The 18,915-nt window shown below is 43.9% G+C and overlaps 1 protein-coding gene across 1 annotated transcript in view; it reads right to left on the reverse strand.

The window, feature by feature from the left end:
• LOC132407260 (probable voltage-dependent N-type calcium channel subunit alpha-1B) overlaps positions 1–18,915 on the reverse strand; it is a 547,279-nt gene that overhangs the window by 200,177 nt on the left and 328,187 nt on the right. The window contains exons 18-20 of the mRNA XM_059993521.1: positions 15,418–15,480; positions 12,281–13,111; positions 1,810–2,024 (exon numbers count right to left, since the gene is read on the reverse strand). Coding sequence (XP_059849504.1) covers positions 1,810–2,024; positions 12,281–13,111; positions 15,418–15,480 — 1,109 coding nt within the window. The remainder of the gene's footprint in view (positions 1–1,809; positions 2,025–12,280; positions 13,112–15,417; positions 15,481–18,915) is intronic.

Consider the following 18,915-nt stretch of genomic DNA (forward strand, 5'->3'; position numbering starts at 1 on the left):
AGGTTTTTTTTATAACGAGTGATAGGGGCCTGGAACACATTGCCAGGGGTGGTGGTAGAGGCTGATACAATAGGGACATTTAAGAGACTCTTAGTTTCATGATGTAAGAAAATGGAGTGTTTGGGCTGTGAGGGAGGGAAGGGTTAAATTGCTCGCAGAATACCTCCTCTGCCTAATAAATTGGCCACAAAGTGTATGTTCATGGTCTTCTGCTGCTGTAGCCCATCCGCTTCAAGGTTCAACCTGTTGTGTGTTCAGATATGCTCCTCTACACACCACTGTTGTAACGGGTGGCTATTTGAGTTGCTGTTGCCTTCCTGTCAGTTTGAACTAATCTGGCCTTTCTCCTCTGATCTCTCTCAGTAAGAAGGTGTATTTACCCACAGAACAGCAACCCACTGGATGTTGATTTGTTTTTTGCTTCATTGTCTGCAAACTCTAGAGCCCGACTTATGTGAAAATCCCAGGAGATCAGCAGGTTCTGAGATACTCAAACCACCCCATCTGGCACCAATAGTCATTCCAGGGTCAAAGTCACTTGGATCACATTTCTTCCCCAATCTGATGTTTGATTTGAATGACAACTGAGTCTCTTTATCATATTTGCATGTTTTAATGCATTGAGTTTCTGCCACATGAATGGCTGATTAGATATTTGCATTAATGACTGAGTATCGTTACCTAATAAATTGGCCGCTGAGTGCACATGATTTGGAATAAAATGTAGACCAGCGATTATAAGTCTAAGTCAGCACAACATACTGTACTGTGGGGTGGTAAAGCTCTATGTTCTATCTAAATGCCAAACTAAACTAATCCCTTATGTTTAGGATGCTAAGAGGATGCAGGGTGTCTTGAATAGGTTGGGTGACTGGGCAAATTCATGGCAGATGCAATTTAATGTGGATAAATGTGAGCTTATCCACTTTGATTGCAAGAACAGGAAAACAGATTATTATCTGAATGGTGGCCGATTATGAAAAGGGGAGATGCAACAAGACCTGGGTATCATTGTACACCAGTCATTGAAGGTGGGCATGCAGGTACAGCAGGCAGTGAAAAAGGGAAATGGTATGTTGGCATTCATAGCAAAAGGATTTGAGTACAGGGGCAGGGAGGTTCTACTGCAGTTGTACAAGGCCTTGGTGAGACCGCACCTAGAGTATTGTGTGCAGTTTTGGTCCCCTGATCTGAGGAAAGACATTCTTGCCATAGAGGGAGTACAGAGAAGGTTCACCAGATTGATTCCTGGGATGGTAGGACTTTCATATGAAGAAAGACTGGATCGACTAGGCTTATACTCACTGGAATTTAGAAGATTGAGGGAGGATCTTATTGAAACATATAAAATTCTAAAGCGATTGGACAGGCTAGATGCAGGAAGATTGCTTCCGATGTTGGGGAAGTCCAGAACGAGAGGTCACAGTTTAAGGATAAAGGGGAAGCCTTTTAGGATCGAGATGAGGAAAAACTTCTTCACACAGAGAGTGGTGAATCTGTGGAATTCTCTGCCACAGGAAACAGCTGAGGCCAGTTCATTGGCTATATTTAAGAGGAAGTTAGATATGGCCCTTGTGGCTAAAGGGATCAGGGGGTATGGAGAGAAGGCAGGTACAGGGTTCTGAGTTGGATGATCAGCCATGATCATACTGAATGGCAGCACAGGCTCGAAGGGCCGAATGGCCTACTCCTGTACCTATTTTCTATGTTTCTATGTGTGGTCTCTCAGGTTGGTCCCACAACCACCAACCAATTCAGGTCCACAAAATGGCAAACAGAAGAGATCCAACGCCCCATTCTGTCACTCACTTGGGAGTAGTGTGGTCTCTCCAGGGGGAGCAGTGATGGTCACCGGGATGTTCACACTGACAGTGTGCTCGATGTCTCTTGTCGGCAGCGTCACGAGCTTGATGTTCTTCTGGTTGTCAGCATCCTCTGGCTGCTGGGGCAGGTGCTTCAAGCCACTATCGGGTGGCAGCGATGTTGCCGTCAGCACCGCGGTGTCTGCAGGTGGCTGGCTCTCCCTGTGAATAGATAATGCTCACTAAACTGAGCCTCTTTTGAGTTAAGTTTACCCTTCCTCCAGCAAGCTCCAACACCCATACTTATCTGGACAGAGAGGGCCAATCCCACCAGCCCTAGTCCTCAGCAGTGGCATCTGACCAATGAGAGCAGGCCATGTTGAGGGCCTACTCAGAAGGCTTCTCCCAAAGTCCTGACAGCTGACTAAACCCCCTCATCCAAAGGCAGTCTGAAAAAGTTGTGAGGCCAATGTTTGAATGCCGGTGACATTCCGAGACAGATCAAAGTTATTAAAATTGAATTAAATCATTTAATGCCTCTGATAATCAGACTCATTACAAAATTATTAAAACTGAATTAAATCACTTAAAACTCAAAATTTAAAAAATACAATAAAAAAAATCAAATTAAAATAATCTAGAGAAATAAATTTGCCTCCTCATGCCTTCTTTGCCTCCTAATCTGAGCACTTTAACCCCAAGGAGTGTCCAAAGCCTTGAGCTCAACTGGAGGATGGGGAACCCAGTAACAGTGGGCTCCTCTGCTCCACTCCACTGGAACTGCTGAGGAAATTAGAAATTTAGCACCAGGAACAGACAGAGGATCTAGGACATTCAAATGTTCAAGCCCAGGGTTCAATGGTTTGGAACCACAGGTTGGCCTGTAACAGATCACAATTTATCATCAAACCTTCTACATTCAAAGTAAATTTATTATCAAAGTGCAAGTATGTCTCTATATACACCTGAGATTCATTTTCTTGCAAGCATACTGAATAAGTCCAATAACCATAACATAATCAGTGAAAGATCATACCTAACAGGGTGGACAACCAGTGTGCAAAAGGCAACAAATTGTGCAAATGCAAAAAAAAGAAAGAACTAATAATAATGAATAAATAAGCAATAAGTATCAAGAACAAGAGATGAAGAGTCCTTGAAAGTGAGTCCATTGGTTGTGGAAACAGTCCAGTGATGGGGCAGTGAAGTTGAATGAAGTTATGATGTTACCACCTCTGGTTCTAGAACCTGATGGCTGAAGAGTAATAACTGTTCCTGAAACTGGTGGTGTGAGTCCTGTCTTCTTCCTGATGGCAACAGTGAGGAGAGAGCATGAGTTGGGTAGTAGGGGTCTCAAATGATGAATGCTGCTTTCCGGTGACAATGATCCATGTAGATGCGCTCAATGGTTGGGAGGGTTACAGCCATGATGGACTGGCTAAAACAACCTTCTGCTCAACAGGGCAAAACTCTGAAAAATACGTCACCTTATCTTCTTGAGAGCATGTGAAATGGCCTAAAATAAGACCATTTCACATATGACTTAAAACGAGCTTGTGAGGTAATTGCATCATTATCGATGGAGTGAAACAACAGATGCCACGTTGAATGACTGCGTGAGTTAATATGAAGACTAGCTGGGTCTTGCTTCGACAACCTCAACTCTGATCCTCATTGCAGTGAGTGAGAAGATCAGATCTTACAGTTGTCACAGCCGCACTGATTGAAGGAGAGACGGTTTGGTGGTGGGATGTCGTAGTATTGGGGAACAGGGGAAGTAGTCAGCCCAGGACTTGGTATTTTTCATCCAGGATATTTTGGGGAAAATGTGAACTAATAGTGAAATAATGATCAGCAATGATTTTAATTATTATATGGGTAAATGCTGTGTAATGTGATCAGCAAAGACTGCTCCAATCGGAATAGATTTTAATTACTCATCAATTCTAATTCAAATCTTCGGGAGAATTCTGTTTTAGATCTAGGCATGGTGAATTTGCTTTATGTGAACAACTACACATCTATATATTGTGTTTAATTTCATTAGCCTTTAATAACCAGAAGTTCAGAGCCCTGAGGTTGATTCCGGTCCAGACGTTCCCCTAATGAATATTTTTCCTCATCCACTGCAGACAGACAAATCTGGTGACTTTTGCAGACAAATTAATACATGGATTATCCTGAGGAAGGGAATGCCTCAAAGCAAGGGAGAGAGTTAACCCATCCATTGGAAGCCCGAGGAAGAGTGGTGTATACCCTTTTTAATTATCAGATGCTAAAATCAAATGGAGTATTTGAAGACAAATGATTGACAGGACAAAAGGAGAATACATCAGAAGATATATGTGGTGGGTCTGGGCTAGTGAACTGATGAACAAAATGCTCATATCATTTTTTAAAAAAGCTTTTATTTCCACACTTTCTGGACACTGTGCCGAACAACAGAATCAAATGCTCAGCTTGGGTGCAGCGTGATGAGAAAGTTCTTCATCTCCCCTCACACAACAACTTCCCACTCCAGGAACCACTCTGGAACACATCTGCTGCATTCCTTCTAGTGCGTGTCCATCCATCCCAGGAAGAACAGAACTGTGCACATACTCCATAAGACATAGGAGCAGAACCTGGCCATTTGGCCCATCGAGTCTGTTCTGCCATTCCATCATGATTATTCCTCTCAACCCAATTTTCCTGCCTTCTCTCCATAACCTTTGATGCCCTGACTAACCAAGAACCTATCAACCTTAATTTTAAATACACTCAATGACTCAGCCTCCACAGCCTTCTCTGGTAATGAATTCCATAGATTCACTACCCTCAGGCTAGAGAAATTCCTTCTCGTCTCTGTTCTAAATGGACATCCTTCTATTCTGAGGCTGTGCACTCTGGTCCTAGACGTGCCCAATACAGGAAACATCCTCTCCTCATCCACACGATTTAGTCCTTTCATATTAAATAGGTTTAATTGAGATTCCACCTTCACTTCTAAACTCCAGAGAGTACAGGCTGAGAATCATCAAACGCTCCTCATATGTTAACCCTTTTATTCTTGGAATCAATCTCGTGAAGCTCCTCCGGACCGTCTCCAATGGCAGCACATCTTTTCTTAGATAAAGGGCCCAAAACAGTTCACAATACTCCATGTCTGGTCTGATCAATTCTTTATAAAGCCTCAGCATCACATCCTTGCTCTTACATTCGAGACCACTCGAAATGAATGCTAATGTTGCATTCGCCTTCCGTACCATTGCCTTAATCTGGAAGTTAACCTTCAGGGAAACGTGCACAAAGACTCCTGAGTCCCCTTGCACTTCAGATTGTTCAATTTTCTCCCCATTTAGAAAATAGTCTTCACTTTTATTCCTTCTACCAAAGTGCATAAACAAACACTTCCTTGCACGATAACCCATCTGCTGCTTCTTTGCCCTTTCTCCCAATCTGTCAAAGTTCATCTGTAGACTCCCTGCTTCCTCAATACTATCAGGCCCTTTATCTATGTTCGTATTGTCTGCAAACATGGCCACAAAGCCATCAAATTCTGTCATCCAAATTGTCAACATATAACGTCAAAAGAAGCAGTCCCAATACTAAGCCCTGCAGAACACCACTAGTGACTGGCAGCCAATCAGAATAGGCTCCCTTTATTCCAATTCTTTGCCTCCTCCCAGTCAGCCAATCCTCTATACATGCGGGTATTTTTCCTGTAATTCCATGGGCTCTGATCTTGTTAAGCAGCCTCATGTCCGGCACCTTGTTAAAGGCCTTCTAAAAATCCAACTGAACAACATACCCTGACTATCCTTTGTCGATCTTGCCTGTTAATTCCTCAAAGTATTCTAACAGATTTGTCAGGGAAGATTTCTACTTTAGGAAACCACGGTGACTTTGCCCTATTTTATCATGTCTTCTCCATGGATTGTCACCTCGTCGTGGTGGAGAAGCTTGTGTGGTCCTGAGATCCCGAGAGCGATGCCGTTTGGAGCTATGCTCCTGGTAGGGTCACCCATGGCGGTAAGGTCGAGGGTGAGGTCCCTGACAAAGAACAATCCAACCAAGACCTCAACGGTGGAACAGGCGGACGAAAGTATTTCGAACTCAATGGCTGTGAAGGCAGATGAAGGCTGCAACAAATCCATCAGCTCCAATCGTCGTGGTTTCCACGCCATTGGAATCAGTTGGTTGATTTGTGAAGTATCGTGTGCTTCTTGGAGTACAACATCAAGTGCACGTTAAACAAATACATGCACAGGTGTCTTCGCTCTGTGGAAATGGAACAAAGACCATCATCCTCGACCTTGAGGGTAAGCCACGATAATGACGATGATTTTATCATGTGTCTCCATGTATCTTGAAACCTCATCCTTAAAAATGGACTCCAATATCTTCACAAGTACTGAAGTCATATTAAATGACTTATAATCTTCTTTCTTCTGCCTCCCTCCCTTCTTAAGGAGTGGAGTAATGTTTTCAATTTTTCAGCCCTCCAGAACCACTCCAGAATCTAGTGATTCTTGAATGATCATTACTAATGCCTCCCCAATCTCCTCACCTTCCTCTTTCATAACTCTGGGGTGTAGTCCATCTGGCCCAGGTGACTAATCTATCTTCAGACCTTTCAACTTCCCCAGCACCTTCTCCTTAGTAATAGCAACTACACTCACTTCTGCCCCCTGACAGTCTTGAATCTCTGCAACACTACTTGTGTCTTCCACACTTAGGACTGATGTAAAACTCTTACTAAGTTTGTCTTCAGTTTCATTGTCCCCCATTACTTCCAGTGTAAGCTGGCGCTGGTGAAGAACAGCGACTACATGCGATAGCAAACAGAACTACCGACTACTTTATTAATCACAGTTCTTCTGGTAGTCGTTCACTGAAATCAGTAGTCTGTAACTTCTCTTTAAGAGCTGAGCTGTTGAACCTCCTGTACCTCCTGGCATTTTTGTGGTGTGAACTGAAGTTTTGAAAATGCAGGGCAGTTGCAACGTGATGTGTGTGAGCTGATTTGAGGCGATGGGGCCTGAGCCGGAGAGCAGGGAACGAGCTGATGTCTGTCCATTGCTGGAGTGGACTTGAGGGTGATTGATGCAGCAGAACTGACGCAAGGCATATCAAACACAAAGTACGCTGCAGATGCTGTGGTCAAATCAACACATACAAACAAGCTGGATGAACTCAGCAGGTCGGGTAGTATCCATTGAAATGAGCAGTCAGCGTTTCGGGCTGAGACCCTTCATGAGTCCTGAAGACGAGTCTCGGCCCGAAACGCTGACTGCTCATTTCAACAGATGTTGCCCAACCTGCTGAGTTCATCCGACTTGTTTGTATGTGTTGGCAAGGCATATTAAGGTGGCAGCGCCCAGGCCCAGGCCCAGGCCCAAAGGTGATAAAGACCTGAGATCTGATTAATTTAAACACCGGGCTGAATTGGAAAGGTTGTCTACGAGCTGAATTGAGGTGGCGCCAGAGCATATCGAAGTGGAAAAACCAAGGTCCGTGAGCAAAAAATGGCCTGAGGTTTGATCAATTGGACCAAATTGGAAGGTCGGGTATGGGCCGAATGGAAGCCACCGGGCTCAGGTCCGAGAGCGCACCGAAGCGGCAGGGCCCAGGTCTGATTGCAAGAAATGACCCAAGGTTTAGATGATTTAAGGCCAGATTGAATAGACGAGGGTGTCAGAGCCTGAGGTCAGAAAACCGCTGCGAGGTTTATGTGTCTCTGTGCTGAACTGAGAGTGTGGGCCGCAACTAATGGGCTCCTGAATTGGCTACAGTGATGATGGCTTCAGAACAATGGACTCACTTTTGTTCTCCATGTTATTTACAAACTTCTATTGTTCGCACAATTTGTTTTTTACACTGCACGTTGGGTTTTTCATGGTCTTCTTTAATTTGTTTAGTGGCTGCCTGTAACGAGATGAACCTCAAGGTTGTATATAGTAGATATGACGTAATAATAAATATACTTTGTACTTCATACTACCTCTCCGGCATCATGTTCCACTGGTCTAATATCTGGTCTCACCAATCTTTCACTCTGTATATGTCTGAAAAAACTTCTGGTATCCTCTTTTTATATTAATTGCTAGCTTAACTTCATATTTCATCTTTTCTCTCCTTAATGGTTTTTATGTTTTTTTTATTGCCTTCAGTTGGTTTTTAAAATCTAGCCAACCCTCTAACATCACACTAATTTTTGCTATATTATATGCCCTACCTTTTGCTTTTATGCTGTCTTTGACTTCCTCATCAGTCATGTTACTTCATCCTCCCTTTAGAATACTTCTTAATCTTAGGGATGCAGCTATCCTGTGCCTTCTGAATTGCCCTCAGAAACTCCAGCCTTTATTGTTCTGCCACTATCTCTGATAGTACCCTTCCAATCCCCTTTGGCCAGCTCCTCTCTCATGCCTCTGTAATTCCCTTTACTCCACTGTAATACTGAAACATCTGACTTTATCTTCTCCCTCTCAAACTGCAGGGCGAATTCTGTCACAGTCATCTAAGGGTTCCTTTACCTTAAGCTCCCTAATCAAATATGTTTTATTACACCACGCCCAATCTAGAATTGCCTTTCCCCTGGTGGACTCAATAAAAAGCTGCTCTAAAAAGCTGTCTCGTAGGCTTTCTGAAAATCTCCTTTCTTGGGATCCAGCACCAACCTGATTTTCCTAATCCACCTGCATGTTGAAATCTGCTATGATTATTGTAACATTACCTGCCTTTTCTATTTCCTATTCAATTATGTTGCATGTTCTGGATACCATTTGGGCCTGTATGTACCCTTGCAGTTTCTTAACTCTACCCGCAATGATTTTACATCTTCTGATCTTATGTCACCTCTCTCTAAGGACTTGATTTTATTTTTTTACAAACAGACCAACCCCATCCCCTCTACCGACTTGCCAGTCCTCTCAAATCAAGGTATATCCTTGGATGTTAAGCTCATAACTATGATCCTCTTTCAGCCACAGCTCAGTGATGCCCATAAGATCATACCTGCCAAACTCTACCTATGCTACAAGATCTTCTACCTTATTCCATACGCTGCATGCATTAAAATGTACAGTAACACCTTCAGTACTGTATTTGTTACCCTTTTTGATTTTGCCCCCGTGTCACACTTCAACTCATCCCACTGAATGCTGTTTTGCCCTGACATCTGCCTGTCCTTCCTCAGTCTCACTACACACTGCATCTACTTGTATACCAACTGCCCCAACCTCAGCTCTATCTCCCTGGTTTCCATCCCACTGCCTAATTAGTTTAAACCCTCTGCTGCAGCTCTAGCAAACCTGCTCATGAGGATATTTCTACCCCTCGAGTTCAGGTGTAACCCACTCTTTTTGTACAGGTCATACCTTCCCCAGAAGAGATCCCAAAGATCCAGAAATCTGAAACCCTGTCTCCTGCATCACTTCCTTGACCACTCATTCTATCATCCTATTCCTGCGCTGACTAGCACATGGTACTAGGAGTAATCCAGAGATTACTACCTTGGAGGTCCTACTCTTTAGCCTCTTCCCTAACTCCTATACTCATTTTGTAGGACCTCTCCCCCCTCTCTACCTATGTCATTGGTGTCAATGTGCACCACAACCTCAAGCTGCTCACTCTCCCTCTTGAGGGTCTTCTGCAGCATCCTGAACCATCCTGGACCCCAGCATCTGGGAGGCAACACACCATCCTGCCTTCTCTTTCACTGGCACAGAATCTGCTGTCCGTCCCCCCCTAACCGTCGAGTTTCCTATCACTATTGCTCTGTCTGACTTTACCCTTCCCTGCTGAGCCTCAGAGGTGGTCACAGTGCCAGTCCCTGGCTGCGCCTGGCTGGGCCATCCCACAGCAGTATCCGAAGGGGTACACTTGTTGCTGTGGTAAATCCCCACAGGAGATCCCGATCCCTGCACTGACTGCTTATTCCCCTTACTTCTCCAAGTGGTTACACATCGGCTATCTGAATCCAACACTCTGAGTGTGACCTCTTCAGTAAGACTCACCTATAAAGCTTTGAGCCTTCCGGATGGTTCCGAGTGCATCCAGCCCCAGCTCCAGTTCCTTGACCTTGTCAGTCAGGAACTGAAGGTGCGAGCACTACCTGTCAAAGTCATCATCGGGGAGACGGTCACGTACTCTGAAATGCCACATCTCACGGGAGCAGCATTCCACTCTCTGAACTGCCATCCCTCCTACACTTGTTATACCTGTTACTTCCTAAGCTTAAGTTGTAGCCTGTGCCTGTTCTCACCCAAGCCTGTTGAGCCAAACCCTGACCACTCTAACACTGTAACAAAGACCAATCCGCTTAAACCTTGTTTTTTTTTTAATTGGCCCTTACTAAGATAACTATTAACCCAAGCAATCTCCCACTCCGCAGCCGAGTCACGACAGGTCCCACTCGTTTTTTAATTCTGGCACATAAAGTCCCACCGAATCTGTCTGCAACTCACTCTGCAATCTCCCGCTCCACAGAGGGAAGTCTCATAGGAACTTCATATAATTTCAATCAGCCAATTTAACTTTGGTAAAACTAATTCTACTTTATGGTGTAGTGAGGGAGGGTAATGTCAAATGGTCATTAAGTAGGCTTTAATTCTACTTGACACTTTTTCATGCAATTTATCCCAAAGATAATAACTTTAAAATAAAATAGAGCCAATATATCCTACCCTTCCTCTTCCAATGTGCCAACTGCATGCTACTTTACAATTTATTTCTTCTGACCAAGACTTAATCACTGATTTTTTTGTTGCTGGGAGATGTTGATGATGGGAAATGGAACAACTTTTAATTTCAGACAGAAAAGGACACCATCGAAAGCCGGAATTTTGGAAGCAGGATGCCTGGGAGCTCGAGTTCTCTCCGAGCACCATTCTACTTCAGTGTCCCTGCCATAGCCAGCTGGACTTTGCAGTAACCATCTGTGGAGTTTGTTGCCACGAGCTACTGTGGAGGCCAGGTGATTGGGTCCATTTAAGACAGAGATAGATATGTTCTTGATCAGCCAGGGCATCAAAGGGTATGGGGTGAAGGCAAGGGAGTGGGAATGACAGGAAGAATTGGATCAGCCATGACTGAATGGAGGAGCAGATTCAATGGGCTGAATAGCCTACTTCTGCTCCTATATCTTATGGTCTTATGGCTGGGTAGCAGCTGCCTACGCTGTGATATGAGGCCACATCAAAAGCTTAGCTGCCTATAGAGCGAGTGCCTGTGACACAAGGCACAACAGATTCTGCAGATGCCGGAAATCTTGGTCAACATGTACAACGTGCTGGAGGTACTCCAGCAGGCAAGGCAGTATGTATGGAGGGGAATAAACTTTTATCCTCTTCCTTTCCAGTCCCGATGTGGAGTCTCAGCCCAAAATACTGGCTGTCCATTTCCCTGATGTTGCCTGACCTGCTGAGTTCCTCCAACATTTTGTATGTGTTGCCTGTGATAGAAGGCCGATTGCGGTTCGGGTGCGGATCAGGTTGAAGGGCCTACTTCTGTGCTGTAAGACTCTACGGCTGCTTTAAGAGGGTGGTTGAGTATTCAGCAGATGGAAATATGTCAAAGGCCAACTTAGAGAGGGTGCCCAGTTGAAGTGGGCGCTGTGAAAGTTTGACAGTATGCACGTTGGGTAGTTAGGCCTGGGAATCTAAGGCACATTGGAGAGAAAGGATACTTGTGAAGTGATTACACCAATCCAAGATCATATTGAGAGGTCTTGCTTTTTGGTACTCAGCCTGTCATTCTTTGCTGTACTGGTGGGTAAGGTCGGAGTGGTTGTGGGAGGTGTGAACATCTCTGGAAGGAAGGAAATCATCTATGGTGGGAAATAACTTGCTCAACAGGCAGCCACCCTGACCTGCCGAGTTCCCCCAGCATTGCTCAAGATTTCCAGCATCTGCAGAATCCCTCGTCTTGGTGATACCAGGCCACAGGGGGATGAGGCTGGCTTTTGGGTGACAAGGTGAGGAGAGCTTGCAGAGAGAAGAGTGAAGGGGTCAGGGCTTAAGAATGACTCCTCAATGCAGGGGAGAGGAAGAGGCGGAGGAAGGTGTCAGAAGAGGCTGTCCATGAGAATACGATTACATGGGAACTGCGGAGTCACTGAGACACTGCTGGTCTTCATACAGCCCCTTATGTTTCAGTCAGAGTGGAATGACTTAGACTGGCTTCTCCTTGAGGGAACACAACTCTGCGCTAACCGTCAAACCCAAGTCCTGTCAGTTGGGTCCACTGCAGCAGCTCCAGAACCAGAGTTAACTATGGACGGCAGATGAAGGCCCAACATTAACTGAGCTGACATGAGTTCGTGCTGTGCCTTCCCACACGTCCGTCAAAGCTTACAGTGACAGGACCACAAACCAGTGCATCTTCCTGAAATCATGCATGTGGATTGACAAAGAGAGGAGGAAAGTCTTTTCAAAGAAAGTGAGAGTGATGTTACTATATCTGGAACTATTGGACTGGACACGATAGTGACTTACTTCACTTTATGGTTCCGACGTTCTCGGAGAACAGTCTCTCCTTCCTTCTCACCGGCGTCTCTCTTTTCCTCAGACTCATAGGTTGAGAGTGCCTTCTGTCGGTGCCTGCGCCGCCTCTCTGCCCCATCTTGGCCCCTGCCTGGTGCCTCACCCTCCCGGGCACCTGACCGAGAGCTGTCCTTGGCTCGGCTGCGCTTCTCGCTCTTGGTTCCATTGGCTGTGCCGTTCCCCTCCCGGCCCTGCTGCTCCACGCCATGGCGATGTGATCGATGTCTCTTGTGCTCCCTCTCCGGGGCCTCATCCACGGAGCTCTGCGGGTGGTGACGGGGCCGCCTCCCGCCTTCCCGGCTCCTGCTTCTCTCACCCTTCCCTTCCTTGCACCTCTCCTCCTGCTCCCTCTCCACCTCTTTGCTCCGGCTCCTGTGGGAGCGCCGCTGCTCGTCCTTGGCATTGGGTTTGGGCTCTGCCATGTCCGGAGCACTGTCTCCCTTGTCCTGCTCACCCATCTTGTCTCGGTGACGGTGGGGCCGTTTCGGGGGCTCACAGCTCTCAGGCTGGACCAGCCTCTCTTGCTCACTGTCCTGGCAGTCACTGGGGCGGATCTTATCAGCGCCCTTCCTCACGTTGTTCCTGGGTTCCACAACCAAAGGTCGATCCAAATGGGTTTTCATATCTGGGCGGATCTGATGAGATGAGACATACATTCTACGCTGCTCGTCGTCCAGCTCATTGAAGAGGGCCTCTTGACTGGTCAGTAGGTTCTGACGCCTCAGTTGAGAAGTCCTCTGTTCCCAGACAGACATGGACTTGAATGACTTCTGTTGATCTTTGCTGCAAATAACAAAAAAACATAAAACGTATAGTTGCACTTTCACAAAAGGCAAAAGCATAAATCCACTCAACTGAAATCCGCACTGATTTCAGAATTTACATTGTGCGACACACTTAAAACACCCAGAGTGAAGACAGCAGAAGGTTGCTTTGGCCACAAGTTGGTGTTTTTCACAGCTCACATGAAATGTGAACTGTTCAAACTGAGGCTGGCTAAATGTTGCCCAGATGTTGGTGCTGCAAAGATGCGTGCCTTCTCCATCATCCTAACCCAGCGGCACTTGCCAAATACAGAGATCAGACTGATCAGATCAGGCCCTTCACTTGGAGCAGTCACAACAGGCCACTGGCTGCGTCCCGTTAACAAGCTGCAGCATGGTTCCCTGGTAAGTATGGACATGGGAAGACCAATTTCGCATTCCATGGTTGCATTGGAAAAGAATCCTCTCTCAAAACAAGATAAAGGGGAGTTAAAGTTCAAAATAACCAAACAACCAAAAACAGCAAACATGACGTAAAATAAAAACTCCTCGCGAGACCCAAAATGCAAGCATTTGCTGTCTTGTCAGCCGTGAGTCTTGTCATAGAATACCAGCTTTAAAACCTATTCAGAATCACATTTGCGACGATGGTGAAGGAAAACACACACAAACACACACACAAACACACACACACACACACACACACACACACACACACACACACACACACAGAGAGACAGAAGTACTCCAATTGACACAGAGAAACACAATGATCACAGGATTGAAATGAGGCAATGAAATGACCTAAGGGACATAAAGCCACTCCCCACTGCACAACACACAGAGAAAGTTTGAGCGAAAAGGAGCACATTTAACACCTGAAACATATAGCACATAAAGGCCTATAGATTTCACTTTAGAAAAGTGAAGCATTGAACCAATAACTTGCAATTTTTCTTGAAATCTACTAAATGCTTACTGTGATTTACTTCATGCCAATGACAGGTCATATTAGAATCAGATTTAAAATATAAAAAATGCTTTGGAAAAAATGTTTTCTCTCAACTGACAGCTCCCTAATTAAAGACCTTAACTAATTGCATCTGTGTGCAACTTACTAAAATGTCACAATTTGCAAATCAATACAGTTATATATTTAATAACAATACTATAGGAAATCCATTTCTCTGCTAGAAATCTGCTTTTTAATAATTTAAATAATATTGATGAGATATCAGATGCTAAACTTTGACATGCATAGATCTGATCACCAATGTGTTCCTGATACATTCTAAAATTAAATTAAGTATTATGATATATTTGCTCCCAAGTTTGAAGAAAAAAAGTGCTAGGCCTTCAAAGTACTTATTTGTGCAGATAAAGCTCTTGATATGTATTCTATTCCCAGTGTACCAGTGGAGATATCATCACATCCAAATTCAATAAGCTAGCCAAATATCCGTAAAGCAAATCCTGCAGCATTATTTGAACACACCTTTTTACAAACTGTGTATCAAACGCTGGGTGCAATTTGATGATTATTAATTTACAGAAATTAAGCACGGGCAAAGTTTCAAAGTAGAACAAGGAATTATTCTAAGACTGACTTATTTTTTGTAATTAAATTCTGTTGATGAGTGTGTTTTATGGATACTGCAGTCTCAACTTTTAAACCTGATTGTTAAGGTCTTTATCACTAAAACTGTGAAATGTCAAAATCATCATTTTATAGGACTACAAAAACAAAAAACCTTTATGCTGCAAAACTAATTCCACCAAGTTAAATACCCCAAACACTTTAACTCTTGGTTATAAGGGAGGAGATTGCTGGGAAAACACATTTTGTAGTATATCAAAATTATTTGAAAAGCACCAGGAAGTTAGATAAATCACAAAATGACAACACCCTAAGATATCACTGAAGAATTAAATTTGAATTAAAGAACTTGAGGCAAATTATTTCTTTTGATGTTGACTGAGAGATCTTGTTTGCTTGTTTTTAAGTAATATTGGGACCTCAAATGGGCAATTTGATTGGTATAACCTGTGTTTGGGTGGCAGTATAAAATTTAGATTTTGTTCAAGTTTCAGTGTTACCTGATTCAATGTAGAATGGTTAAAGGAACATTAAAAAGTGCAAACAGTTTGAAATGTAGAAAAGCCAGCAATGAGAGTCAGATGGAGTTGACAACAAGGATTTTCAGAACAGTTGAAGAGCAAGAACCATTATGCATACAACACCTGCTCTTCACACTGAGCATTAAATGGTGAATGAGGCTTTTTGAAGGGGCTACCACATAATATTGTAACAGAGAGCAGACTCACGGTGAATTTACGCTGGAGACTGACGAGCTGCGAGATAGAGCACCTCGATTTTGCTTTACAAAACTGCACATGCAAAAAAAGATGAGACAAAAAAATACATTGGGAAAAGATCAAAAGGCTCCTTCAGGTTCACACAGGTAGGTTGCATTTGTCTGTGACTCTGCTTACGCAGACTTAATCAGAACAGTTGTTCTGATGAAAACTGCTCCTGGATTGCAATGCAACGAAACAACAGTCAATGTTTCACCCTTCAGACTTCACCCTGCTCCACGTTTACACCAACACTACAGACACACAGCACAGCACCTTCAACAAAGGAAACAAACTGAGCAAGTGTTGCTTAGTAAGGATCATTCCGGAAATCACAATCTGAAATAGAATTAGTAAGAAAATTAAACGAAGACATGCAAAGACACAGCCTAGAACAGCTGGGATCCATCACATGGTTAGTGAGAAAGAACAAAAGTGCCGTTTGTTTGTACAATAACTACTTAGCACTTTTGAAACACAAGGCAGAGAAACCGAGGGAATTAAATCAAGCTGATCTGTAATTGCACACAAAGCAAAGGCAAGAAGTGGAAACGTGGCAAACGAAGAGACAGGTGAACCAGAAATCAGTCACTTTTTTTTTGGGGGGAAGGGGGATTTGGTGAGGAGTTCATCAGAAGTGAGATTTGCAAAGCTGCCATCAGCAGAGAAGCTGCAAAGCTCAAAATTCAGAGCACACAGAGTAACTTAGATGGTCTTTAATGTCACTCTTCCAAATTCTGTAATTTGGCTGCAGATGAAATGGCATGGGCGAATTAACCGGACAAAGATCCGTTTTACTTTGTTCCCAATTACAGTAACAATGGTAAATGTTTCTGCAGCCACTTGCTGACCAGTTTTAATAACCTGCATAGATTGAATGTAAACATTGGACGCAGAAGGCAGGGCTGCAGAAAGAGTGCCCAGTACATTTGCCGACCTGCTCAGTAAAATTTGCTCCACCTCTGCAAAAATGATGCAAGGGCTGATTAATGTTCAGGGAGAAATAATGAGGCTATTATTCCAAGGAACAACAAGCCATTCAGATAAAAATAGATATATTGACTCAATACTGCATTATATTTTCTAAATCTTCCAACCTTCTCATAAAGCAGTGACAAACACTACAATTACCATGAACAAACAAAACGCTAGAGGAAAGCAGCAATTGTTGAGTTTGAGTATCTGCAAAATATGTCACTTATCTCCACTTCTTGCTTTCACTTCAGTGTAGCTGCAGACCTACGTAAGCCAGCCTCGGAACACAGAATCAAAACAGCACCATTTAAGGAAGGGAAGGGTAGGTTCTGGGGCTGATTATATCAACTCACCACTGCACAAAATTTAAGCACTGAAACAGTTTTCCATTCAAATTAGAGAAACAGGTGCAACAAACAGAAATTGTGTTTAAGTCCATGGTGAATTTTTCATGCAGTAGAATTTGTACCTTTTTGTCTAATTGCTTTGCAACCCTTTGCCAGAATAGCAGATTCTCTGTCAGTTGCACATTATAACAAAATTTAACAAATACATTGATAAAACAGATCTTCAATTATCCCAAGGATCAATTATCCTGAGATAGGTGTTGATTCTAGTCATGACCAAACTCTCAAACTATTTCATCACTGTAGATGTGACTGTTATTGGACTCAACTACACACAATGCCCAAATTAGGCCACACCTTTCCCAAGGACCTCAACTCCATCTCCCTGTACCAGTTTCTGCTCTCTGAAGGCACTGATTGCTCCGGAGCGCTATGCCTAGCCTGAAGAAAGACAATGGGTCCCACCCACATGCACACATTCATTGACCACCCTTCCTCCTAAAAACTCATCTGCTGGGAGGTTAAAAATTGTAAGACCGCTTCATGAAAAGATCTGGACACATCCTGTCCAACTCAGGAGAGGTTTACCAAAACAGATCTGGACACATCCTTTGGCACTTAGCTGATGTCGTAACTTGAATTCAACACTGGCTTCGCAGGAGGAGCTAGAGAGTGGGAACAGATGATCACCTCTCTGATTGGAAGCCTGTGACGAGTGGTGTGCCACAGGGCTCAGTGCTGGGTCCTTTGTTGTTTGTCATTTAGATCAATAACATGGTTAACTCTATCAGTAAATTTACGGCTAACACCAATATTGGGGGTGTAGTGAACAGTGACGAAGGTTATCATGGCTTGCAGAGGGAAAAATGGGTTGAAAAATAGCAGATGGAATTTAAAGCAGACAAGCATGAGGTTTTGCACTTCGGTAGGCCCAACACAGTGAACGGTCGGGCATTGAAGAGTGTGGTAGAACAAAGGGATCTGGGAATACAAGTACATAATTTGTTGAAAGTGGCATCGCACGTAGATAGGGTCGTAAAGAAAGCTTTGGCATATTAGCCTTCACAAATCTATGTACTGAATACAGAAGATGGGATGTTACGTACAAGTTGTATAAGATGTTGGTGTGGCCTAATTTGGGCATTGTGTGTAGTTGAGTCCAATAACAGTCACATCTACAGTGATGAAATAGTTTGAGAGTTTGGTCATGACTAGAATCAACACCTATCTCAGTAAGGACCAGGACCCACTGCAATTTGCCTATCGCCACAATAGGTCCACAGTAGACACAATCTTAATAGCTCCCCACGTAGCCTTGGATCACCTAGACAATACAAGCACGTATGTTAGGATGCTGTTCATTGACTATGGCTCAGCACTTATGCCATCATTCCTACAGTCCTAATAGAAAGCTACAGAATCTGGGCCTCTGTACCTCCCTCTGCAACTGGATCCTCGACTTCCCAACTGGAAGACCAGAATCTGTGCAAGTGGTGCATGCAAGCTTGATTTCAACATTTAAGAGAGGTTTGGATAGGCACATGGTTGGTAGGGGTATGGAGGGCTATGGTTCTGGTGCAGGTCGATGGGTGTAGGTGGTTTAAATGGTTCTGGCAGGGGATAGATGGGCTGAAGGGCCTGTTTCTGTGCTGTACTTCACTTCGACATCCTCTCCAACTTAGATGTTTAGCAAAAAGATCTGGACACATCTTTTCCAACTCAGGAGAGGTTTATCAGAGATATGTGCTACGTGGGGGTTAGACAAACTTGGGTTTGTTTTCTCCAGAGCAGCAAAGGCTGGGGGGAAAGACCTGGTTGAGGTTTATACAAACATGAGAGGCATAGAAACTGTAGGCAGCCAATATCTTCTTTCTCCCCCAGGGTAGAAATTTCTAATACTACAGGGCATTGATTTAAGGCGAGAGGGAACAACTCAGAGAGGTGCAAGTTTGTTTTGTACCACCCTCTATATGAAAATACTTGTTCATTCATGTCCCTGGAAGGTGCTGCTAAGGGTAGTAGTGAATGCAGATATGTTAGAGATGTTTAAGAAACTCTTAGACAGGCAGATGAATGTGGAGAATGGAGAGATGGGAAGTTCATGAGGGCAGAGAGGCCTCATTTAGTAACCTTTTGATTAGTAGTT

This window comes from Hypanus sabinus, chromosome 18, assembly GCF_030144855.1.
Source record: "Hypanus sabinus isolate sHypSab1 chromosome 18, sHypSab1.hap1, whole genome shotgun sequence".
NCBI lineage: Eukaryota > Metazoa > Chordata > Chondrichthyes > Myliobatiformes > Dasyatidae > Hypanus > Hypanus sabinus.